The sequence below is a fragment of the Gopherus evgoodei genome, chromosome 1 (assembly GCF_007399415.2).
Source record: "Gopherus evgoodei ecotype Sinaloan lineage chromosome 1, rGopEvg1_v1.p, whole genome shotgun sequence".
NCBI classification, from domain to species: Eukaryota; Metazoa; Chordata; order Testudines; family Testudinidae; genus Gopherus; species Gopherus evgoodei.
This window is the reverse complement of record NC_044322.1, coordinates 268,106,451-268,131,637: the sequence shown is the minus strand read 5'-3', so window position 1 is coordinate 268,131,637 and position 25,187 is coordinate 268,106,451. Positions and strand designations below refer to the sequence as shown.

Sequence of the window (25,187 nt, the reverse complement as noted above, 5' to 3'; positions counted from 1 at the left end):
CCGATTTTAACAGCGTTAAATCGATTTAAGGCTGCACCCATCCACACTACAATGCACTTTAAATCGATTTAAAGGGCTCTTTAAATCGATTTCTGTTCTCCTCCCCAACGAGAGGAGTAACGCTAAAATCGATATTAACATATCGATTTAGGGTGAGTGTGGCCGCAAATCGAAGTTATTGGCCTCCGGGCAGTATCCCACAGTGCACCAGTGGCTGCTCTGGACAGGTAACTGAACTCTAATGCACTGGCCAGGTATACAGGAAAAGCCCCGCGAACTTTTGATTTGCATTTCCTGTTTGGCCAGCATGGAGCTCTCATCAGCACAGGTGACCATGCAGAGCTCATCAGCACAGGTAACAATGCAGTCTCCTGAGAATAGAAAAAGAGCTCCAGCATGGACCGCACGAGAGGTACTGGATCTTATTGCTATATGGGGAGAGGATTCTGTGCTAACAGAACTCCGTTCCAAAAGACGAAATGAAAAAACTTTTGAAAAAATTTCCAATACCATGAGGGAGAGAGGCCACACCAGGGACTCAGTGCAGTGCAGAGTGAAAGTGAAGGAGCTCAGACAAGCCTACCAGAAAACCAAAGCAGCAAATGGAAGATCCGGATCAGGGCCGAAAACATGCCGCTTCTATGCTGAGCTGCATGCAATTTTAGGGGGCTGCGCCACCACTACCCCCCCCCCTTGTCCGTGGATTCCGAGGTGGGGGTTATAATCTAAACCATGGATGAGGATTCAGCGGAGGGGGAAGATGAGGAGGAGGAAGAGGAGGAAGAGCTTGCAGAGAGCACACAGCACTCCGTTCTCCCCAACAGCCAGGAGCTTTTTGTGACCCAGACGGAATTACCCTCCCAGCCCTCCCAAGCCACTAGCCCAGACAGTGAAGCCATGGAAGCTTAAACAAAAAATAGTTTAAAAGCAAGCGTTTTTTAATGATTGATTTGCCATGAGGGCTTGGCATGCATTAGCAGGCATTAAAGTTACTGGAACAGTTTGTTAACATGTCTGGGGATGGAGCGGAAATCCTCCAGGGACATCTCCATGAAGCGCTCCTGGAGGTACTCCAAAAGCCTTTGCAGAAGGTTTCTAGGCAAGGCAGCCTTGTTCCATCCATTATGGTAGGACACTTTAGCACGCCATGCATGTAGCAAGTAATTGGGTATCATTGCATGACAAAGCCTAGCTGCGTATGGTCCCAGTGATTGCTGGCATTCAAGAAACATCCGTTCTTTATCTCGCTCTATTATCCTCAGCAGAGTGATATTGTTCATGGTAACCTGGTTGAAATTAAGGAATTTAATTAAGGGGACAGAGATGGCCATTCCTACTGGGCTGCTTGCCTGTTGCTTAAAAGAAATCCTTCCTTGCAGGTAGCCAAGCGGGGGGAGGGAAGGGGGGTTAATGGCGCTGAGCTTTTTAGCGTTTGGCCAGCAGGAATCTTCCCAGCTACCAGCCACACGGTGGGGGGTGGGTGGGAGGAGAAAGGGGGGTGATTAGCAGTGATCTTCCATGATACCAGCCATGCGGTGGGGGAGGGGTAAAGCAATTCTAGAGAATTGGATTGGGTTAGGGTTAGGGTTTGGCGTCTGCTGCTCCTTGTTAAGAGGAAAGAAGCAGCACAGGGAGAAGCTATATGCCTCTTTATATGCCTTACCATGACCGCATGAAAGCTGAATTGTGATGCCCGGACCTGCGTCTGTGTTGATCTGTTACACTAGAGCCGCAGGCATTCAATACTAAAAGAATCCAAATGCGACCTTGTAGTGAAATCACATGTGCTATGTAAGGTGAATAGTGTTGTTCACTGTGAAAGAGTATAACCATTGTTCTGTGAAATGTATCTTTTATAATCCTTCTCTCACTATTTTCCCCCACTCATGCAGCTGCACATTTTTCAAGCCTCCCTACTCCATGCCGAAGGCTAGCCCAGATAAGGTGGAGGAAGAAGAGGACACAAGATGAAATGTTCTCAGAAATCATGGAAGTAACCCGCAATGAAAGAGCTCATCTGAGGGAGTGGAAGGACGTGGTAGCAAAGTACAGGAAAGATGCCAGTGAACGTGAGGACAGGAGGGATGAGCGTGAGGATAGGAGAGACGCTCGAGATGAGAGGTGGCGGCAGGAAGATCAGAGGTGTAGGCAGGAAGATCAGCGGTGGCGGGATGCAACGCTGGAGCTGCTGTGTGATCAAACTGACATCCTCCGACGTCTGGTGGATCTTCAGGACAAGCAGCGGTGTCACAGAATGCCGCTCCAGCCCATGTTTAACCACCCTCAGTACTCACCATATTCCCTACCTTCCACACCCAGATGTGTAAGAACGCGTGGGGGAAGGCTTTGTGCACCAGCCCACTCCACCCCCGTGGACAGTCCAACCAAAAGGCTGTCATTACATTGAAATGTGCTTAATTGGCTTTTCCTTCCCTCCTATCCTCCTCCCAAACCACTCCCGGGATACCTTGTTAATTCTCTTCCTCTTTTTATAATTACATGCTTTTTAAATGAAGGGGGAGGGTGGGTTGCTTACAGGGAATGACTTTTAATAAAGATACATGCTTTTTAAACGATAGTGACTTTATTTCCATAAGCAAGCTGTAATCGAAGGGGAAGGGTGGGTTGCTTACAGGAGGAGTCAATAAAGGGGGGGAGGTTCATGAAGGGGAAACAAACACAGCAGTCACACCGTACCCTGGCCCGTGATGAAACTCGTTTTCAAGGCTTCTCTGATGCGCACCACTTCCTGGTGAGCTCTTCTAATCGCCCTGGTGTCTGGCTGCGCATAATCAGTGGCCAGGTGATTTGCCTCAGCCTCCCATCCCGCCATAAAGGTCTCCCCCTTACTTTCACAGAGATTGTGGAGCACACAGCAAGCAGCAATAACAAAGGGGACATTGATTTGGCTGAGGTCTGAGCAAGTGAGTAACGTTCACCAGCGGGCTTTTAAACGGCCAAATGCACATTCTGCCACCATCCTGCACTTGCTCAGCCTGTAGTTGAACAGCTCCTGACCACAGTCCAGGCTGCCTGTGTATGGCTTCATGAGCCATGGCATCAAGGGATAGGCTGGGTCACCCAGGATAACGACAGGCATTTCAACATCCCCAACTGTTATTTTCTGGTCCGGGAAGTAAGTCCCTTGCTGCAGCCGTTTAAACAGAACAGTGCTTCTGAAGACGTGAGCGTCATGAACCCTTCCTGGCCATCCCATGTGGATGTTGGTGAAACATCCCTTGTGATCCACCAGTGCTTGCAGCACCATTGAAAAGTACCCCTTGCAGTTTATGTACTGGGTGCCCTGGTGCTCTGGTGCCAAGATAGGGATATGGGTTCCATCTATCGCGCCCCCCACCCCCCCGCAGTTAGGGAATCCCATTGCAGCAAAGCCATCCACTATGACCTGCACGTTTCCCAGAGTCACAACCTTTCGTAGCAGCAGCTTAATGATTGCTTTGGCTACTTGCAACACAGCAGCCCTCACAGATTTTCCCACTCCAAATTGATTCCCGACTGACCGGTAGCTGTCTGGCGTTGCAAGCTTCCAGAGGGCTATTGCCGCTCGCTTCTCCACCGTGAGGGCTGCTCTCATCTTGGTATTATGGCATTTCAGGGCAGGGGAAAGCAAGTCACAAAGTTCAAAGAAAGTGCTCTTACGCATGCGAAAGCTTCGCAGCCACTGCGAATCGTCCCACACCTGCAAAACTATGCGGTCCCACCAGTCTGTGCTTGTTTCCCTGGGCCCAAAATTGGCGTTCAATGGGTAGAACCTCCCCCATTACCAGCAGGAGCTCCAAAGCGCGGGGGGCCCGCGGTTAGGGAGAAATCAGTGTTCATGTCCTCATCACTCTCGTCGCCGCGCTGCCGTAGCTGCCTCCTCCTCTCCTGCGTTTGCAGTTCATGGTTCACCATAGACAGCATGAGAATGCGTGAGGTGTTTACAACGTCCACGATCGCGATATTGAGCTGAACAGGGTCCATGCTTGCTGTGCTATGGTGTTTGCTCAGTTCACCCAGGAAAAAAGGCGCGAAATGGCTGTCTCTGCTTTCAGGAAGGGAGGGGTGAGGCTGTACCCAGAACCACCCGCGACAATGATTTTTGCCCCATCAGGCACTGGGGTATTAACCCAGAATTCCAAGGGTCAGGGAAGACTGCAGGAACTATGGGATAGCTACGGGATAGCTACCCACAGTGCAACGCTCCGGAAATCAATGGTAGCCTAGGACCATGGACGCACACCCCGAATTAATGTGCCTAGTGTGGACGCATAAAATCGACTTTATAATATCTGTTTTATAAAACCGGTTTAAGTTAATTTGAAATTATGCTGTAGTGTAGACGTACCCTAAGGAACAGCTGTAGTTTCTAGAGCTAAATCTATGCCTTTCATAGAATCATAGAATATCAGGGTTGGAAGGGACCTCAGGAGGTCATCTAGTCCAGCCCCCTGCTCAAAGCAGGACCAATCCCCAACTAAATCTTTAGAAGGATCTTGTAGTTAGAGCAGTGGACTGGGAGAACTGGGTTCTCTTCCTGGGTCTGCTAATGACTTTGTGCATGGCCTTGAGCAAGTCACATAACCTCTCTGTGTGGCTCAGTTTCCAACTGTAAAATGGAGATGATAATGCAGTAATTGCCTTTCATAAGTGAAGTTTAATTCATTAACACTTTTAAAGTGCTTTGACATCCTCACAGAGAAGGCGCCAGAAAGATGAAAAATATTACATGGTCATATTCCCTATTTATTGCCAGCAGAACCTTCAGATGCTGAATACTTAGATGGTGCAGTACTGACAATGAATTGCATTTGAGTTTCTCTAGTTGTTCTGTAATTTCCTTAGAGATGTCAGTCCCCAGTAAGTGTGGGTAGATCCAGGAACACTGCATCCTGTACCTTGCAGAAGAGCCATGTGTGAGATTATTTTTTAACTCCCGCTGTCATTCCTACTTGCTCCCACATTGTTTCTTGCATTTTTATCCTGCTCTCACCTGCAAAAACCTTCGATCTTGCAAATCCCCCAAGAGAGACAGATTTACCCCATACTACTAAAAAAGAAAAATAAAACAAAACTCAGTTAACATATTATATATAAACATAATTCAGACACAATGTTTACCACTGAAATTATAAAACAAATCTTGCTTAAACCATGTAAAAACATTTTAACTCCTGTTAGCAAATCTCTTTTGGTCTCATTTAAATTTAAGTACTAAAACCTTTTTTTAAAAAAAGAAAAACTTGCTTTACGTTGCTGAAATTCTATTTATGACAAACTGACAAGAGATTTAGTGTTTTCCTGCAAATTACCATTGTCTGTTTCTTTTCTTGGCCCACCCTATCCTGCCCACAACAAAGCACATTTTACCCATGCCTGCTTTTATGGCAGTGGGTCCTGTGGGACCCGCGAGATTCCAGTCCCGCTGCAGGGCTCTTATCTTGCAGTGTCCCAGACATGTTTCTTGGCGTTGCCATTTTTGAGTTCCTGACTCTCCCTTTTATAAAATGCCCAGCTACACACTGGAAAGTTGCAGAAGTGGGAATCCAAAATGGCAGCTACTATCTGATAGCTCCTTTTGCTCTTGTGACGATCTTGTAACTTGTCCTCGTCAGAGCACCAGAGCCGGCTTTAGGCCAATTCCACCAATTCCTCTGAATTGGGCCCAGTGAGAATCTCTTTCCTGGCTAGAAGCGCCTTTTTAATTTTTACTCACCTGGCGGCGCTCTGGGTCTTTGGCAGCACTTCTGTGGTGGGTTCTTCGCTTTTTCTGGGTCTTCGGCAGCACTTTGGCGGCGGGTCCTTCAGTGCCGCTGAAGATCTGGAGTGAGTGAAGGACCCGCCGCCGAAGACTCGGAGCATCGCCCGGTGAGTACAAGCCCCATGTGTATTTTTTACGTGTTTTTTTTTTTTTGTCTTCCCTGCCGGGGCCTCGCCGAAATTGTTTGAATTGGGCCTCGCACTTCCTAAAGCCGGCCCTGCAGAGCACGATAGCTAATACTGAATAGGAGAAGCAGCCATCTGCATACATACATTAGTCATGCTTAAGTTAGCAATGGACCATAATCTCTACTCTCCTTTCCCTCTGCCATAGGCAGAATTCTTTAAAATCCCTGGCTCCTGCCATTGGGATTATCCTACTGTGATCTTGCTATGAATGTCTGCATTTATTGCATTACTCACACAGAGCCACGAGGTGGCAGCAGGTCATGCCCAATAGGTTCGAGTTTGGGCTGAGCTGCAGGGACTTGCAGGATGTATGTATAAGCATGCAGCAGGCACCTGTCATATAGATGATGGCATTATGTCTCTGTGTCGCTCATTTGCACCTCTCTCTTCCCCACTTGGCTGACATATAGGGTATACTCTGAAGGAGAGTCCCAGTCAGAAGAGCACTCATGATGACTTGGAGGCATAAGGAAGAGGGAAATAGAGGGACTCCTTAGGGCTTTAAAGGAGAGAAGGGAAGGGAAGGACTCGGAGGGGGCGAGATCACTTGTTAGGTTAGCAGTATTCTGCTTTGAACCTCAGAGCATCTGTTTGGTCCCAGCTAGCCAATGGCCCATCGAGTCATGTATCCTGTCTGACATGTGAGATGTGGTGTAGTAAGCTAGGCACAAGATAAGAAAACTGTAATTTAGGGGACAGAAGGGTTAATCGGAGAACGGGAACGGAAGGGTTACAAATATGAGTTTGTCTTGCCTAACTGCTAGCTAAACCCAACCAAAACTTGTCCTTTCCCCTAGGCTAGCTGGAGGGTAACACCTTTAGCCTCGATTTTATCTGGTCAAGTTGTAGCTTAGGCTCCTGCCACTTTTCCTAGACAAGACAAACCCTCTAAGGCTATGAGTTATTCAGAGATGTCATGCACAGCTCTTGAAGGTACTTATCTGGGCCTCCTCACTGTAGTATCTGTAACCTTCTCTGGAATTGGTTGTTCCTAACATATTACACAAAGCCTCTAGGGGGTACTCCTGGACTACAGCAGCAATGGCTATAGAAGCTCAGGACTCTTTTCCCAGATTGCCTAGATTCCAGGGTGGAGATAAAACAATCTGGACGGTACTACCAGAACCAGTCATAAGCCAAAACTCAGAGACAAAGGGTTTGTTTATACTTTTGGGTCTTGGTTGTGTTTGGAGCATGGCAGGGAGAGAAGCATCACAGCCAGGGAGGACTCTTCTACTCTCCCTGTTCCTAATCAAGGGAAGACTTTTGCTAGTCTACTTAAATGACATCACCATCTCTGGGAAGCCCCTAAAGGACCATGAAACACATTTGCTAAAGGTTCTGGATTGTCTGCAGAAATGTGTCCTGAAATTGTCACTGCACAAATGTGTTTTCTGCCAGACCTCCATCAACTATAGGGGACACATCACGTCTGAACTGAGAATATCTCCCAGGCCTGACAAAATAAGTGCTTTGACTACTTGATCTCAGCCATGCAATTTATGCAGCCTACTCTTCTTTTTAGAATTATGTGGATACTGCCTCAGGTTTGTCAAGAGCTATTCATTAATTGTGAGACCTCTGTGTGAACTAACACAGGGATATGCCCCTACCAGAAAACATTTGCCCCTACTAGGCAAGAAAACATTTAAAGAAAATCCCTATTTTAAGGAGTCTCAACCTTTCAGAGCCCGATGAGACCCCAAATATGAGGACACATTACAGCAGATCATCCAGTGCCCTAGTACTAGCCTAGGCTCACCCTAAAACCCCTAAACTTTGCATGCAGACACTAGCTTTAGTGGTCTGGAAGCAGTTCTTTATCAAGGAAATAATAAAGAGTTAAAACCCATTGCCTTTTCCAGTAGAAGTTTGAAAGGGGAGGAAAAAAAATATTCTGCTCACAAATTGAAATTTCTGGCATTGAAATAGGCAGCAGTGAGCAAGTTTCATGACTATCTTTACCCAGCCAAGTTTCTGGTACAAGCAAACAACTTTGTTATCCTATGTGTTAACATCAGCTAAACTTAATGCTACAGGACACCCGATGGCTTTCAGCATTGTCCATTTATGACTTCAATACCAGCTCGGTTTGAACGACACTAATGATGCTGCTCTGTCTTAGCACCTTCACCCAGAACAGAACACACCAGATTGCTGGAGGACTATTCCTGACCCTGGTGTAAAGGCTATATGCCATATGCTAAACTATATAGACAAAACAACCACCAACCTGAAGAGAGCTGTCAACCAGCTGGGAGCCCCTCCAGAAGCTATCTCTATGGGTTATGCCCATTTTACCCATCTGGATATGACTTCTTTACTGCAACTATGCAAGTCTGCCTGGAGAAAAGCTCAGAAAACTGACTTCAGTTTAAGAAACTTTATTCATGCTCTACAGAAGGGATTGTGAGAGTTGTCAGTCAAGTATTCTCACCAAGATGCACCCTTATTTTTTTGAAGAAATGGAGTAAGCTCTAATAAATGCCCTATTATTTCACATAAGCCAAGGTTCAGTGGCCCTGAAGAAACAACTAGTGCTTCCTTTTAAACTTTGGAGGATTGTCCTACATTTCCTCCATTATGAAAACGAGCATTTGCGAGTACACAAAACTCTTAACCTAGTAAAGTCCAGGTTCTATTGGCCATGTATGGCTCATGAGGTGGAAAAGCATTGCTAGGCTTGCTTTAGATGTACATGTAAGCAGGATCTGACTGAATACTTCCTTGATAGCTAGTTGGGAGGGGGAAAGACTTTGGGTGTGTTTATGTAAATACAGTTTGTGCCTGCCTTGCTCAGATATTCATCAGATGGAGTGGTGTCAAAGTAATCACCTTTGGCTAGTGTTGAGTTACAAATCACTTTAGTACTGAATTCAGTAGTGAAATATGCTTACCAGTGTTGTAATTATTGTAGGAATACAGGAAAGCAGGACTGTGCTTAACCTGTTCCAGAATAAGGGGGTCACCCTCAATTGAAAGAATCTCATTAAGCCAGGGGCTTGAATGCCAGAGTCCTGTGAAAGTAAAAAGGGTGGAGCTAGGTGTCCCAGCCAGGAGGTTAAGAACCCTCCCTGGTTTAAACCTGTTCCTTCCCACTGTTCAAAGAAAGAGCTAAATAGGTTTAATTGAGAGTGTCTTTGGTATTTTAAATGCTCAATCAGAGCTGAAATCAGTTGTGGTAGGACTGTGTTTCTCCCCTGCCTGCTAAGAGCTAAAAATTACTGAGAGACTGATGTGGAGAGGTCATAGCAGAGAGGCAGGTGGCAGCAGTAGGTGACTGACAGCTAGCAAACAAGTGGCTGGTGAGGCAGAGAGGCACAGTGAGCATCCAGCAGTGCAGCTGGTGGAGAGTGCCACAGCAGAGCCTTGCAGAGCTGAGTGGTGAGCGAGTACTTGCGCAGTGAGGTGCCTCTTTACCACCACCCCCCACGTACTGGGTGGGGGGTGAAATCTGCAGATGCAGCTCTGAACTCTGGGTCTGCCCTGACCAAGGACAGCAACTGTGAGTGGGGTGCAGAGAAGGGTTGGGCACGTGAAAGGGATTTTTGGGTTGCTGGACTTAAGAACCTAAGGGGGAGAGGACACTACCCAACTTGCTTGGGGGTGAGTCTTTTGCTCATGGTTTATATTTATAAACCCTGTTAGAGGTGTTTTTCCAAATTAATGCCCAGTTACTTCCCTCCTTTTATTAAAAGTTTATTTTCTACACTCAGACTCTGTGCTTGGGAATGGGGAAGTATTGCTCCTCAGAGGTGCCCAGGGATAGTGTGTCATTTTCCCAGGTTACTGGGTGGGGGCTCGAGCTGGTTTTGTGTTGTATCGATGGAAAGGAACCCCTAGATATTGAACCTGGCCCTGGTTGCTGCTGACTCCACCGGGTTACATTCACAAAGAAAAACACTGCCAAAGATATCTTCCCTTTTAGTTAATATTACCAGCTGTGGACCCTTTGATATTGTACACATGGACTTCTTAAGTTTGGAAAGTAATACTAAAAACATTGAAAACATATTCCTGGTAAAGGACCATTTCACCCAATACGTGAGGGCTAGAAAGCTGCCACCGTTGCAGAGGTGCTGTGGGAAAAGTTCTTTGTGCACTATGGATTGCCCTGTAGAATCCATTCAGATTCAGGAAAAGATTTCAGAAGTCAGCTTATTAACCAACTATTGTAAATGACAGGAATGAGGAAATCCAAAACCACTCCCTACTGTCCCCAAGAAGACCCTCAGCCAGAGAGATTTAATAGGACCTTGTTAAACAAGTTAGGCACCCTAAACCCTAAACAAACATCCAAATGGAGTCAGCATGACAGCTTCTTAGTACCTGCCTACAATCGCACAAGTAATATCCCACTAGGCATTCCCTATGCCGTCCAACGTTTGGGAGAGAGGCAGACTACCAGTGAACTTAGCCTTTGGAGCGTCTGCTGATGGAGCTTACCCTGAAATCTACCTCCAGTGTGTCATCCAACTAAGAAAGCATTTAAAAGGGCCTATAAAATAGCCACAGAAGCAGAAATAAAAGGCGGAGAGTTCAACAAAGGCAAATACAATGATTGTATGAGGGATCAAGCCCTCCAACCAGAAAGCAGATCCTGATACAAAATCTTGTGCTCCAGGAAAGACACAAGATTGCTGACCGTTGCCAGGCTAAACCTACATCACAGAAGAGAAGGTGCCAGGCCTTCTTGTCTACAAAGTTTGGCCTGAGGAGGGGAGAGAACCTAGCAAGATTCTCCATGGAAACCATCTGTTGCCCTTTGGACAGCTAGACTCCAGTACTAACACAGCGGTACCAGCACCTGTCCAAAGACCTCCTGTTACTTGGAGTGGGACGACAGCAAGAGAACCTCAGTCTTCAGTGCCATCTCCTGATATAGCTCATTCAGCGACAGCTAAGGGGAAACCTGTTGCTTCTAATGATGATAGTGAGTACAGTTTCCCATGTGGGGAAGCGGTTTATGAACACGTCAATCTGATGACATTTGGAAGGAACAAGACTCATAATGAAATAAAAACCCTAGTTTCAACAAAACCTTACTGCTACACGTAAGTTAAACCCTTTAACTTGAACATTTAATTTCACCACAAAATCAAGAAGATATGGCCATGGTTATGGAGAAAAATCCTACGGAGGGAGAAGTTGCAGACCCAGGTGTGGAGCCTTAGGTGGGAAGTGCATGACCTACTGCTGCCAAGGATACAGCTCATAGACTCATAGACTCATAGACTCTAGGACTGGAAGGGACCTCGAGAGGTCTTCGAGTCCAGTCCCCTGCCCTCATGGCAGGACCAAATACTGCCTAGACCATCCCTGATAGACATTTATCTAACCTACTCTTAAATATCTCCAGCGATGGAGATTCCACAACTTCCCTAGGCAATCTATTCCAGTGTTTAACTACCCTGACAGTTAGGAACTTTTTCCTAATGTCCAACCTAAATCTCCCTTGCTGCAGTTTAAGCCCATTGCTTCTTGTTCTATCATTGGAGGCTAAGGTGAACAAGTTTTCTCCCTCCTCCTGATGACACCCTTTTAGATACCTGAAAACTGCTATCATGTCCCCTCTCAGTCTTCTCTTTTCCAAACTAAACAAACCCAATTCCTTCAGCCTTCCTTCATAGGTCATGTTCTCAAGACCTTTAATCATTCTTGTTGCTCTTCTCTGGACCCTCTCCAATTTCTCCACATCTTTCTTGAAATGCGGTGCCCAGAAATGGACACAATACTCCAGTTGAGGCCTAACCAGTGCAGAGTAAAGCGGAAGAATGACTTCTCGTGTCTTGTTTACAACACACCTGTTAATGCATCCCAAATGCTGTACCCAAACAGTCTGGTCAAGAGGTGAAACCTGTCATAAAGTGAATCTCTGACTCCCCTGATGTCTCCTCCAGAGTACCTCTCCCTGTGCTGTATAAGTGGGTGTCAGGAGCATGCTGTCCAATATTAAAAACCACTGTGTAGTGAGTGAGCGGAGGCACTGTGTAGTTGGAGAGAGAATGTTGACCGCCCCGTGGTGGGCAAAGCCAGGACACCCACCTTGCCAGAAACAGAGGTGATGGGACAGGAACTGGAAATATAAAAGGCAGGCCCTTCATCTCAGCTGGAAAGGCTGAGCTCGGACCTGACAGTGAACGTTACAGAGTCTGAGACCCAGAGTGACTACCAGAGCTGCTGGACGCTGGAGACATCGAGGAGTTGCCATTAGCTGTTTATCCCAGTGAGGCGAATGACGACACTGGGACCCAGGTACACCCCCCACCGCCGGACAGGAGTGTAGGAAGTAGCCCAGGGGAGCCGAATATAGTTCGGCTGTGTTGCTGACTGACATCTGCCCAATGTTTTGCGGCCAAATTTCCCCGCTAACCCAGCGGTGAAGCATTTCACCATTGTTAAGGCCCTGGGCTCCCACCCAGTGTTGTGAATCAGGCCCATGTCCCCCTGCTACCCTACTCTTGGGGTGGCAGGCTTCTCCCTCTAGGCCAAGAGACCTGTGTTTCTTGGCAGTCTGCCAGAGCCAGGACCCCCAACTGTGTGCTGCCCCACCTTACCTGAGGGCTGGGGCTTATAGACATTACTGCTCTACCCCGCCGAGTGGCAGAGACCCCAGTGTTAATTCCCCCCCAGATACTGCACCCTCCCAGAGGCCTTGTAGCGAGGGGGCATGGCCTCCCTCCTAGACAGATGGAGGGACAACTGCAACTGCCTTACACCGTTAATCTTGCGCACAAGTTTTAGTAGGACAGTGTATTTGTGTACATTAATGAAATTTAATTTATGTAGAATTTTACATGTCTATTGAAATTCTTGATGGGAACATCAAGTTTTCCCAGGTGATTGAGCATGTAACCCCCTCTGGAGTTGCTTTTTCCTAACATATTATACTGAGCGTCTAGGGGATTTGCCCCTACACTACAGCAGCAATGCAACAGAGGCTCAGGATCCTATTTCCCAGGCTGCCTAGAGTCCAGGGCAGAGATCCAACAAGATGGACAGTACTACTAGAACCAATCAAAAGTCAAAACTCAGAGACAAAGGGTTTGGTTATGCTTCTGGTTTTTTGGCTATGTTTGGAGTGTAGCAGGGAGAGCAGCATCACAGCTAGGAAGGCCCCTTCTACATTCCACATTCCTATCCATAGGAAGATTTTAAGAGCTTTTGGAATTAATAGGACAATGGACAATGTCATCTCAGCAGAAATAAAAAACTCAGAAGACTTCAAGTTGCAGTCAGGCTACTGAAAGCCAGCCTAACTGCACACTTAAATCCAGATCAGAGAGGCACAATGACAATCTCCTTGGTGCAAATACAGAAGTCTGGAAAAACACCGTTGTTTGTTTATCCTGATATTGTGTTTTAAGCGAACCACTGATTTCAGTGCTGCACCATTCATCAAAGACTGAGCCTGAACTCAGTTTGCCTAGGCAGATGTTAGCTGTTGGGAGAGGGAGCAGGGTGGTTTGCACTGGCTGTAAATGTTGGGTGGGTGGTAGAGTTCATATATGACTAATTTTGTCTTTTGTTGTTTTGTTGGTTATTGTTTTATTACTCTGAGAACTGATATAGCTATTATATTTGTGTGTGTTCTGACTAATGCTTCTCCGTATGAGTTTGGGTGGTAAATATTTTCCCAAGGAACAGGCCCTTTGTGTTATATTGGAATTGGGAAAAGTTCAGAAAAGGGCAACAAAAATGATTAGGGGTATGGGACATTTCAGTTTGGAAAAGAGATGAATAAGGGGGGGGGATATCATAGAGGTTTATAAAATCATGACTGGTGCGGAGAAAGTAAATAAGGAAGTGTTAGTTACTCCTTCCAGTAACACAATAATTAGGGGTCGCCAAATGAAATTAATAGGCAGCAGGTTTAAAACGAACAAAAGGAAGTATTTTTTCACACCACACACAGTTAACCTGTGGAACTCCTTGCCAGAGGATGTTGTGAAGGCCAAGACTATAATAGGGTTCAAAAAAGAACTAGATAAATTCATGGAGGATAGGTCCATCAATGGCTATTAGCTAGGATGGTGTCCTTAGCTTCTGTTTGTCAGAAGCTGGGAATGGGCGACAAGATTGCTGACCGCTGCCAGGCTAAACCTACATCACAGAAGAGAAGGTGCCAGGCCTTCTTGTCTACAAAGTTTGGCCTGAGGAGGGGAGAGAACCTAGCAAGATTCTCCATGGAAACCCTCTGGGGCACCTGGCATTGGTCACTGTCGGAATACAGGATACTGGGCTAGAAAGACCTTTGGTCTGACCCGGTATGGTCAGTCTTATGTTATGTTCTTATGTTCTCTGCACTAGGAGGGGTTTCCTTGGGCAGAGGCACTAGGTGCCTTTGCAGATGAACCCAGGACCCATACCCACACCTCAGGGCTGGGTTACACTCACAACACCACTGTGAAGTAGGACACTGGTATTATCCCCATTTTACAATGGGAAACTGAGGCACAGAGAGACTGAGTGGCTTGCCTAAGACACACAGGAAGTTTGTGGCAGGGAACTGAACTCAGATCTCCCAAATCCTAGGCTGGTGCCAATGTTCATCTCCTGACAAGAACTCCCTTTCTCTGTGTAGATACACTTCTGCTTAGCCACAGATATGGGTGCATATTACAGCAATAATTGTTGACTGAATTTTATTATCAGGCCATGTTCTGACCATGTCAATAAAGATTCCTTGAACTTGGGAGGGAATAAATCACCACTTCAGTGTGTCTGCCAGCTGTCTCTCCTTCCCTGGCCAGCTCCCTCTATGGAGCTATAAAGAAGGTTGGTAAGTCTCCCAAACTGTAAACACAACACTGTCCTTCCCTGCCCCTTCCCCCGCCATCCCCTCCTGGCTTTCTCCAAACAATGCAGGGATACAGACATTTAGTTAATGATTAGCAGGGCTTCCAAGAGGGGAGGCAATTTGCCCCAGGTCCTGGGCCCCGCAGGGGCCCCGCGACCCCTGGCCCAGCGGCAGTTCAGACCTTTGGTGGCATTTCAGTGGTTGGGGGCCCTTCAGTGCTGTCGAAGACATGGAGCAACTGAAGGGCCCCCCGCCACTGAAATGCCCCACAAGCCCTGGCCTGGCGGCTGTCTGGGTCTTTGGCAGCATTTCAGCAGCGGGGGGGCCCTTCGGTGCTGCTGAAGACATGGAGCGACTGAAGGGCACCACTGCCGAAATGCTGCCAAAGACCCGGTCCACTGCCGGGTGAATACAAGTGCCGCAGCTCCCCCAACTTTGCCACAGGCCCCCTGAATCCTCTGGGTGGCCCTGATGATTAGGGGAGAGAACATTATCAGACAGGATCAGACCCTGAGTCCATCTAGCCCAGAGACCTGTCTCAGACGCTTCAGAGCCCTGAAATATGCAGATGTGGGATCATCTGCCCCGGACAGTAGGTCTAACCCTGGTCTCTCATAGTTAGAAATTGTTTTGAGCCCTGAAGCATCAGGTTTTGTATTGTTTGATGAATGGTTCCCTGGGGGCTCTGTGACACATTCTGGGTGTCAACTTGCAACATTCAAGCAGTTCAGTGCTATAATGTAATATCCCCCTTGGTTTTTTCCTGGTTCTGGAGACTGAGGAGGGGAACACATGGCATTTGGACCCAGAGGAACTAAAAGCTCCTGAGGAGACTTCTCCATGAGGCTGTGCGATTTTCTAAAAGAGAATCACCTGTTTTACTGGAGAAGAAAATAAGACTATTAAAAAGGAAATGTAAAATCTAATCCCAGATCAGCAGTGGAAAGGAAATACTCTTGTAATCAGTAACCAGTTCTACAGGAGAGCTGGACCCTCCCCTGTTGCCCATCCTGGGGGGATGAATGGGGGTGCAAAAGGATGGGTCACTACAGACAGACAGACATGGTCCATCTTGGTGCTGCCAAGTATGTAGTTCTGAAATCTACAGCTTGAAACTTTGACTCTGCCTCTTGGGTCCTTGGGACACCAGCTCTGTGACAGGGTCCTGGCACTGCACTTTAGCAGTGCCCTTTCTGCCCACAACGGGACATGTGCCAACCCAATAGGAAAAGCAGAAATTATTCCATCAGTGGCAGCCACAATAGCACCTGACCCAAAATAGCTTCCCAGAAAGAGAGAGGCAGATTAAGTTAGACTAGCCTGAAAGAGAGCGAAACTCCAGCTGACAATTGACAGGTGTCCATCTGTGAGGAGGGATTATAAACCCCAGGAGTGAGCTCTCTAGCCGCACTCTGAGGCAGGGCATACAGCTGCACCACTTGGGAAACAACCTCATCTCTGCTTTTCTTTTTTTCAAGCGCCAACAAATTATGGGGCTCAGTGATGACGAATGGAACCGTGTCCTGGGCATCTGGGCAAAGGTGGAACCAGAACTCCCGGTCCATGGACAGGAAGTTATGATCAGGTAGGCATGAAACCGGTGAAGGAAGCATGAGAGAGAGCATGGCTCAAGAGCCTGGTGCACTGGACTTTAGGAATAATCTGCTTTTGAGCATCCCTTAGAGCAGGAGCAGGCAAACTTTTTGGCCTGAGGGCCACATCGGGTTTCAGAAAGTGTATGGAGGGCCAGTTAGGGGAGGCTGTGCCTCCCCAAACAGCCAGGCGTGGCCCGGCTCCCACCCCCTATCTGACCCACCCTGCTTCTCGCTCCTGATGGCCCCCAGGACTCCTGACCAATCCAAACCCCTGTTCCTTGATGACCTCCCCGGGCACCTGCCCCATCCACCTCCCCTGTCCCCTGACCACCCCAAGACCACCTGCCCCAACTGCCCCATCCAACTCCCCTTCTCCTTTCTGACTGCCCCCCCAGGACCGCTGTCCCATCCAACCACCTCTTCTCCCTGAGCACCCCCTTACCCTCCACCCCTAACTTCTCCCTACCCCATCCAGCACCCCCTCTCCTTCCTGACTGCCCCCCGGGACCCTTGCCTCATCCAACCACCCTTTCTCCCTGTCCCCTGACTGCCCCCAGCCGCCCCATCCAACCCCCCTCTTTCCTCACTTCCCCCCCCCCCGGACTTCTGCCCCATCCAACACCTCCTCTTTCCTGACTCCCCCCCCCGGGACCTCTGCCTCATCCAACCACCCCTTCTCCCTGACCACCCCTGGAATCAACTGCCCCCATTCAACCTCTCTGTTCCCCGCCCTCTGACCGCTCTGACCCCTATCCACTCCCCTGGCCCCTAACCACCCCCTGAACTCCTCTGCCCTCTATCCAATCCCCCTCCCCTGCTCCCTGCCCCCTTACCATGCTACCTGGAGCACCGGTGGCTGGCGGCGCTGCTGCACGATGACAGGCAGCTGCGCTGCCCGTTTGGAGCCAGCCACGCACCGTGCAGTACAGAGCACTGGTTCAGGCCAGGCTCTGCAGCTGCACTACCCCAGGAGAACGCCACCCAGAGCATTGCACCCAGGGCACAGTGAGCTGAGGCTGCGGGGGAGGGAGAATAGCAAGGAAGGGGCCAGGGGCTAGCCTCCCTGGCCAGGAGCTCAGGGGCCGGAGAGAACGGTCCCACGGGTTGGATGTGGTCCACAGGCCATAATTTGCCCACCTCTGCCTTAGAGGTTTACAGGTGAGAAACCGAGGAGAGTGGTTGTGTCTCATTAGCCCTGGGGCTTTCTTTTTCTCTAGTGTTTGTTTGAACTGACTTCTTTCTTTATTGATCATTTCCTCTATTGATCATTTTGGTTTCTGGTTTAAAAGCTTTAACTTTTTAAGGTTCCCTCTCCTCCCAAAAATAAAAGGTTTGGGTTTTGTCACTCCCTTTGCCCTGATCAGCCAACCCGCTAATGAACTTGAACTCCAGCTCCCCACTGATAGAACACAGTGAAGCAAAATGTTGGAGTGAGGTGGGTGTCTCCCCTAGGCCTTCCAATTCCCTGCAGTTGGCCCCTCATGAGGTAGGGAGAGGAAACAGCACGGGAAGCGATGAGAGAAAATCGCAAATAACCATTTTTCATCAAATGTGCTGTGACTACCTGTGATTTCCCTCCACCAAATTTCACATGATGAAGCCCTCCACCCCAAATCATTCCTTTCTGTTTCCTCTCCAGTTGCCTCTTCCAGCCTGCCACAGCCTCAGGCCAAACCCTCTAGGAATGTGGGAGGTAGGAGCCAAGCTCTTTTCAAAGCCCAGCTTGAGTTTGTGGTCTGAGATGGGGCACTTCCCCCAACCCCCCTCCAGTGGAGTGTGTGATTCTGAGGTTAGGGTGGGAGTTCTACCCGGGCCAAGCTCCAGGGAGGCCCCACAATACTGAGTCTTTGAGCATCTGGGGATGGAGCAGCGAGTAGCATTTCAATGGCCTTGAGGTCCCCTCCAGTGGGATGGGCATGTTGGGTTTTGATTCCCCTGGGCACCCTGTTTCAAGTGACATACACCATGAGCTTTAACAATAAATTGAGATCCCCTTCATGTATCAGTTCTGCCTGCCCAATTTCAGAGGTCACCAATCCCCATAGGTGCATGCTAAAAAAAACTGCACATAAACATGTTCTTGGTTAAGTTGCTTTGAGTGCTTTACTTGTGTAATGGTAAGGTCATCTGAACTAAATGTGGTGCCAATGACATGTTGTCGATATTTTAAGAAGGGGCTGCTACCAGATTTCTCCCTTAGCCGGGGCTAAATCCCATATACCAGAGGTATGGCGTACACTTGCAAGGAGAGGACATGGTGCAGATGACTGGAGAATCTATCAGTCTGCTTCCCCTCTTTGAATGAGAATGTTTTCTTTTAAGCCTAGCTAAGAAGGGGACCAACATTGCTTGGCAAACCCATACTCTGTGCCCTTCACTGGAAAGGTCTATTCTTTGCTCTTGAAAAATATCCTGAGTGTAGTATTCTTGTATGACAAATTTTGGTTCTGGTAGCAGCCACAGTATGTTAGACGCCTTCCAAACAGAAAAGAAGGAATTGTCCTTTCCCCAAAGAGCTCACAACCGAAAAGACAGACAGCGGGAGGGTAGGGGAAATGAATACAGCATAAACCAGAGGTGGGCAAACTACGGCCCGCAGACCACATCCAGCCCACAGGACCCTCCTCTGCCCGGCCCCGGAGCACCTGACCTGGGAGGCTAGCCCCTGGCCCCTCCCCCGCAGCCTCAAATCAATGCGCCGCCGGCGCAAAGCTCTGGGCAGTGGAGCTGCGAGCTCCTGGGGCAGCGCAGCTGCAGAGCTGCGGCCTGACCCAGTCTCTGTGCTGTGCGGTGGCGTGGCTGGCTCCAGCCTGGTGGCGCGGCTGTAGTGCTGCCAGCCACTGGTGCTCCAGGCAGCGCAGTAAGGGGGCAGGGAGCAGAGGTGGGGGGAGGCTGGATAAGAGGGCAGGGGAATTGCGGGGGTTGGTCAGGGGCGGGGATGTGGATAGGGGTTCAGGTGGTCAGGGTGTGGAACGGGGGGTTGAATTGGGGCCGGGGTCCTGGGGGAGCAGTCAGGAAGGAGGGGGGCATTGGATGGGGCAACAGGGGAATGATCAGGGGCAGGGGTTCTGAGGGCAGTCAGGGGACAGGGAGTAGGAGTGTGGATGGGAGAAGGGGGGTTGGATGGGGCGGGAGTCCCTGGAGAGGGCTGTCAGGGGGCGAGAAGCAACGGGGGGTGTCGGATGGGGGCAGGGGCTGGGCCACGCCTGGCTGTTTGAGGAGGCACAGCCTCCCTTAACCAACCCTCAATACAATTTCCGAAACTCGATGCGGCCCTCAGGCCAAAAAGTTTGCCCGCCCCTGCCATAAACAATAAGAAAAGATGTGGCTATATTCATAGTAGTGTATAGCCACATCTTGGCAATAGTGTTTTAATAACATAATGGGGAAGAAGTGCAAGGGGTGTTTGTTTTTTGCATAACATACATAGATTATGCCTCATTACCCCAAGACCTGATCAGCCAGCAGGTTTCTTCTAGAAATCGAGGGATTTGAATACAGGGAGGCCTTGCAGACTTCTGTTGGCATAGTAGTGTGTCCAGCTTGTGCTAAGTGAAAGAGCTTGTAGGTAGATATCACCTCCTGGAAATATTTTTTAATATTTTTGACACTTGATGCAGCTGGATGCATTTCAAGCACAACAAAAATTGCTCTTCAGAGGTATTTTTAGGAGTCCAAAAGATGTATCATCTTTGCAGGGCTGGCGCTTCCATTTAGGTGACCTAGGCGGTCGCCTAGGGCACTAGGATTTGGGAGGGTGGCATTTTGCTGCTCTTGGTGGCAATTCGGCAGCGGGGGGGTCCTTCCGCACTCTGAGTCGGCGGTGGTAATTCTGTGGCGGGTCCTTCACTCGCTCCAGGACCCACCGCTGAAGTGCTCCAAAGACCGGGAGCATGGAAGGACCCCTCCCCCCCCGCCCCACTGCAGAATTGCTGCCAAGGACCCCCGCCTAGGGCGCCAAAAACCCTGGCACCGCTTCTGCATCTTTGGCAGACATAATTTAGCCATAGCCAGGCAGAGGATGAAGGGAGACCGATCACAAGCATAGAAATGATCATAGCCTTTCTTCCAATTTAGCAGTGGCTTTTTAACAAAGCTAATTGGTCCTGATAGGCTCCTTACATTGCACTGGGTGGAGAGTATGTCTGCAACAAATTGCTTCGCTTATAAACTACTATAGCCTATCATTCAAATGATACTAAGCGAAGCAATTTGTTGCATGTCCTTCCCTGAGAGAGACCTCTGGGCCAATCATTTCTTTCTGAAATGCTGACTGCTGTCTGCACACACACACAGGACTCTGTGGCACAGCACCCGGCTACATCTCTCTGTCAAAGGGCTTTTGGTAGCACCTTTGACTGTTGTATTTAAGTGCTGTACATGTTTAACGTTGTTCCCTCCTGGTCAATTTAAGAGCAGCGCTGATGGGCTCAGATGGGAACACAGAGTTTAATAGCAGTAATGCCTCATGGAGCAGAGCTGGAAGAAGCAGCCAGGGCATTAAATTGTATGAATCCTCAGAGCCCCATGGCAGGTGAGGGAAGAAGGGACAGACAAATGTCAGTCACTCCGTCATGTCCCAGCTGGCCCTATGTTTCTACCCTGATCCTAATACACTGGCACAATCCCAGGTGACTGGTGCCAAAGGACTAAACAGTTGTGAAAAACGAGTAAGATGGGCACCTGCTCTGTGGCATCATTTGAAAATGTTAAGTGCACTCCCTGCCTGCCTCTCATGTGGAGAGATGGAGAAGGCTGGGATTGGTCATCTTAGAAAGGAGATAAAGACGAGGGAACAGGATTAAATGTTATAAGATGATGCTTGGTACAGGGGAGGAGCTTCTATTCTCCCTGTCTCTTAACACAAGAACAAGAGGATATGCAATGAAATGTAAAAGCAGAAAATTCAAAGTGGATAAAAGGAAATACTTTTCCACATAATGTGCAATTAGACTGTGGAACTCACTGCCACAGGATGTTGTTGAGGCTAAGAACTTAGCAAACTTCCAAAAAGGATTAGGTCTTTATGTGGACAAGAGGAATAGCCTGAGTTGTCAAAATTATTACTGAAAACTTGGAAAGGATCTAAAACTTCATGATTCAGTACACTGGAACTAGTGTACTGGAGGTGCTGCCACACCCGTTGGCTTGAAGTGATTTCCATCATACCCAGGGTTTACAGTTTGTTTCAATGGCTCTCAGCATCCCCACTATACAAATTGTTCCAACATCCCTGCTTCAAGGGTCAGACTAATCAGACAATTGAGGGCTAGGATGAGACCTTATTGGGAGGCAAATGATCCCGCATCTGCTTTCTAGTGCGGTTCTTACACCTTCCTGTGAAGTATCTGGTTCTGGCCACTATCTGAGAGTATGTCTACACTCATGGATGTATGCATAGGGATACCTGAACTCTAGCTAGCTTGGATATCAGAGCAGCACAGCCATAGTCGCATGGACTAGACAAGCCTACCAAGAATCCTAGTTAATTACCTGTATGGCTAGCCCAAGCTGATGTCTATTCTGCCTCAGCTTCACTGCTCCAGTATCCAGTCTAGCTAGATTAAAGCTAGTCTGAGTATGTCTACTTGAGCTGCAATCATGCTGCATGTAGAGATCAGTACAACACTGAACTAGATGGACCTTGGGTTTGATCGAGTCTGGTAATTCCTGTTTTTTTCCCCCCATTCCACCTTTGCACCTCATGGGTTCCCCGCCTCTGTTCACAGACTCTTTCAGGTTCACCCCGAGACCCAGGAACGCTTTGCCAAGTTCAAAAACCTGAAGACGATCGATGAGCTGAAGAGCTCCGAAGAACTGAAGAAGCACGGCACCACTGTCCTTACCGCCCTGGGCAGAATCCTGAAGCTGAAGAACAATCATGAACCAGAGCTGAAGCCACTGGCAGAGAGCCATGCCACCAAGCATAAAATCCCTGTCAAGTTCTTGGAGGTATGGGAACTGGAGAGGGTTCCTTGGGTGAGAGGGGGTTCAGCGTGTGTAGAGAATATGGGCTTGAGTGGGAGGGTGGGTTGCACCTTTGTTCACTGATGTCTAGTTGGACTTGTGTGAGCTCTGTGTGATGTAGGAGACCCCTGTAATATTGGGAGGCTCAGCTCCTGGTGTGTGAGTCCCCGTGTTTACATTGCTCACATGCAATCCTTAACAGTAACAAACCAGTGGGTGCAGCACCAGCACCCATGGCAAACCAGATCATATTAGACCAGTGAGTGACAGCACCCAAGGGACTTCTTTGTATTACAACAGCACCTGGAGGCCGCAGTGAAGATTGGGGACCTATTGTGCTAGGCACTATGCAAACACAGAGGGAGAGTTTACAGTGTAAATGGACAAGGCAGACAAAGGATGGGAGGGGAAGTGACTTTCCTAGGATCACGAAGCCGGTCAGTGACAGGTCCAGGATTCGAACCCAGGTGTCTCCCAAGTCCCAGCCTAGTGCTCTAGAGGCCACGATGCCTCTTGAATGGCTGAGGGAAGGACTACTGAATTCAGTCCTAGGCCTTGTCTATGCAAACACTTAATTTGTAGCCGGCTGGATCGTAAATCTGTCTTGCAGTAACTTGCTGCACACTAAGTGCCTGTATGCACCCTGCTGCCATGCACCAAAAGATCCCTAGTGCACTTTGATCTACTCCCATTTCAAAGCAGGGTAGATCACAGCACACTAAGGAGCTTTTAGTGTGCGGCAGCTGGGTCCACATGGACACTCACTGCACAGCAGGATAGTGCGGGATAGATTTACACCCCTGCTTGCTGCGAGCTAAGTGTTTGTGTAGACAACCCCTAAGATGTCATTTCCACTGTCTGCAAACCATTTTTAACTGCATTTACTGAAAGATCCCTACTGTGAGTGATGCTTACTTGTCCCTTTTCCTTTTCCTTTCCCTCCCCGCTCTCCTTCTTGACAGTTCATTTGTGAAATCATTGTCAAGGTCATTGCAGAGAAGCATCCCTCGGACTTTGGGGCTGATTCCCAGGCTGCGATGAGGAAGGCCCTGGAGCTGTTCCGAAATGACATGGCCAGCAAGTACAAGGAGTTTGGTTTCCAGGGCTAGCGTGCACATGAGGCGACACCTCCACGGAGGCCCGGCAGTGCATCTTAGAATAGCTTCCTAAGCCCCGGTTTGGGTGCCTCTTAAGTGGCCATCCAGAAAGTGAGGGGGCGCTTTTGATTAGAGCAGTGTTCAGTCTCTCACCAAAGAGAGGCATTCACAGTGATATCTGGCTTCCCCTAGAGGAGAAATAATCTGTTTTCTTAGCAAAATAATGTATTTGTTCATTAAGGAATGACCTGAGACCTTCTCCCCTGAGCTCAGCCCCAAGACCCCATCTCATAGCAGAGCCAGAGCACAGGAGAATGTTTAAGAATAGATGCCTGAGAATGTGTGTGGGAGAGAGAAACTGGGCTTGAACTGAGAACTCTCCTGCCCGCTACTAGACTTGACATCACAGCTGGCTCTGATGGACACCCTTGGCCAAGGTCTCCAAAAGGAACTAGAGGTTTTAGGTGCCCCACCGGAGATACCATAAAGGGGCCTGATTGTCAGGAAGTGCTGAGCTCCTGCCCTCTGAAAATCAGGTCTCCCTAAGGTGTCAAAGTCATTAGTTTGGAAGAACTCAGCAGCCTCACATGAGCTACCAAAGGAGTGAATGGGCTGTGGGGAGCATCCCACTTCCCCCTAAGAGGGGATGACAGTCTCTCAAGAGCAGGGATGAGACATGTTAGCAGGTTACAGTGGGGAGCTTGCATTGCCTCCAATTGTATTATGCCAATTCTAGGGATAAGCACAGCCCTTCAGCCTCTGGGGGCTGGCAAGTGTGTCACTAGTTGCTAAAATCCCATTAGCAAAAACTCTCAAGGGAAAGTCTAGGATTTCCTTGATCCCCAGAAGCTGCTGCTATGCATTTGAATTTCAGTCGCACTGGGTGGTGAATAGTGTGTTTCACAGTAAATAAATATGCCTGCTGTATCGGAGTCTGTGTCTGCTTCTTACTTTTGAGAAGAGCCTAGGGAGTAGCAGGGGAGGTGGCAAAAGGAGAGAGGAGCAAACACCCAGCATTTCCTCTCTGTGACCATCACAGGACACTGCCTCTGTGGTACCAGTCAACGTCTTGAGATGCACTTGGCGTCTGTATGGTATAGTGGAAATCAAGCTGCCCGATGGAGCAATAAAAGGCCCTTATATTTGTGTATGGGGGAAGGTATCCTCAACTCTATCCCTGCTCAAATACCAGCACAGATTTACAGGCTTATCGGCCTTTAAAACCCCACCTCAGCTGAATTCTAGGTCCCTGACTGTGCTGTGTGGTTTCCTTGACCAAACTCTGTGGCCACTGCTGGGCTGGGGATTCTTCTTGGCCCAGTGTGGGTTCTTCCTTTCACAGATGCTTGGCTAGTGCTGCTTCTGTAGAGAACTGAGGGTGACACTGTACTGTACTTTCTAACGGCAGCACATTTCTTATGTAAACTGAAACTTGGCAACAAAAGAAATGCAACTCCTAGTTCAAGAGGGCAATGGGGGATGTAGCTGGCAGGAAATGGTTTAAACCTGCAATGGAGGAAGGATAGGCCAGTGGTTAGCCTAAGGGTATGGCTACACTTGCACTTCAAAGCGCTGCCGGGGCAGCGCTTTGAAGTTTCGAGTGTGGTCGCAGCGCCAGCACTGGGAGAGAGCTCTCCCAGCGCTGCACGTACTCCACATCCTCTACGGGTGTAGCTTGCAGCGCACTGTTTACACGGAGGCTTTACAGCGCTGTATCTTGCAGCGCTCAGGGGTGTGTTTTTTTCACACCCCTGAGCACGAAAGTTGCAGCGCTGTAAA

At 48.6% G+C, this 25,187-nt stretch overlaps 1 protein-coding gene across 3 annotated transcripts; it reads left to right on the top strand.

The window, feature by feature from the left end:
* The first annotated feature begins 9,375 nt into the window (after positions 1 to 9,375).
* MB (myoglobin) lies at positions 9,376 to 24,340 on the top strand. Of its 3 annotated transcripts, none has more exons than XM_030545329.1 (5): positions 9,376 to 9,454; positions 14,605 to 14,727; positions 16,228 to 16,334; positions 22,074 to 22,296; positions 23,274 to 24,340. In XM_030545329.1, the coding sequence occupies exons 3-5, from the start codon at positions 16,240 to 16,242 to the stop codon at positions 23,418 to 23,420; spliced, it is 465 nt and encodes a 154-aa protein (XP_030401189.1). In that variant the 5' UTR covers positions 9,376 to 9,454; positions 14,605 to 14,727; positions 16,228 to 16,239; the 3' UTR covers positions 23,421 to 24,340. The 3 variants fall into 3 exon arrangements, with proteins under 3 accessions (XP_030401189.1, XP_030401183.1, XP_030401180.1); XM_030545323.1 differs by having other exon boundaries at positions 14,605 to 14,731; XM_030545320.1 differs by lacking the exons at positions 9,376 to 9,454; positions 14,605 to 14,727 and having other exon boundaries at positions 16,118 to 16,334.
* Positions 24,341 to 25,187: the final 847 nt, after the last annotated feature.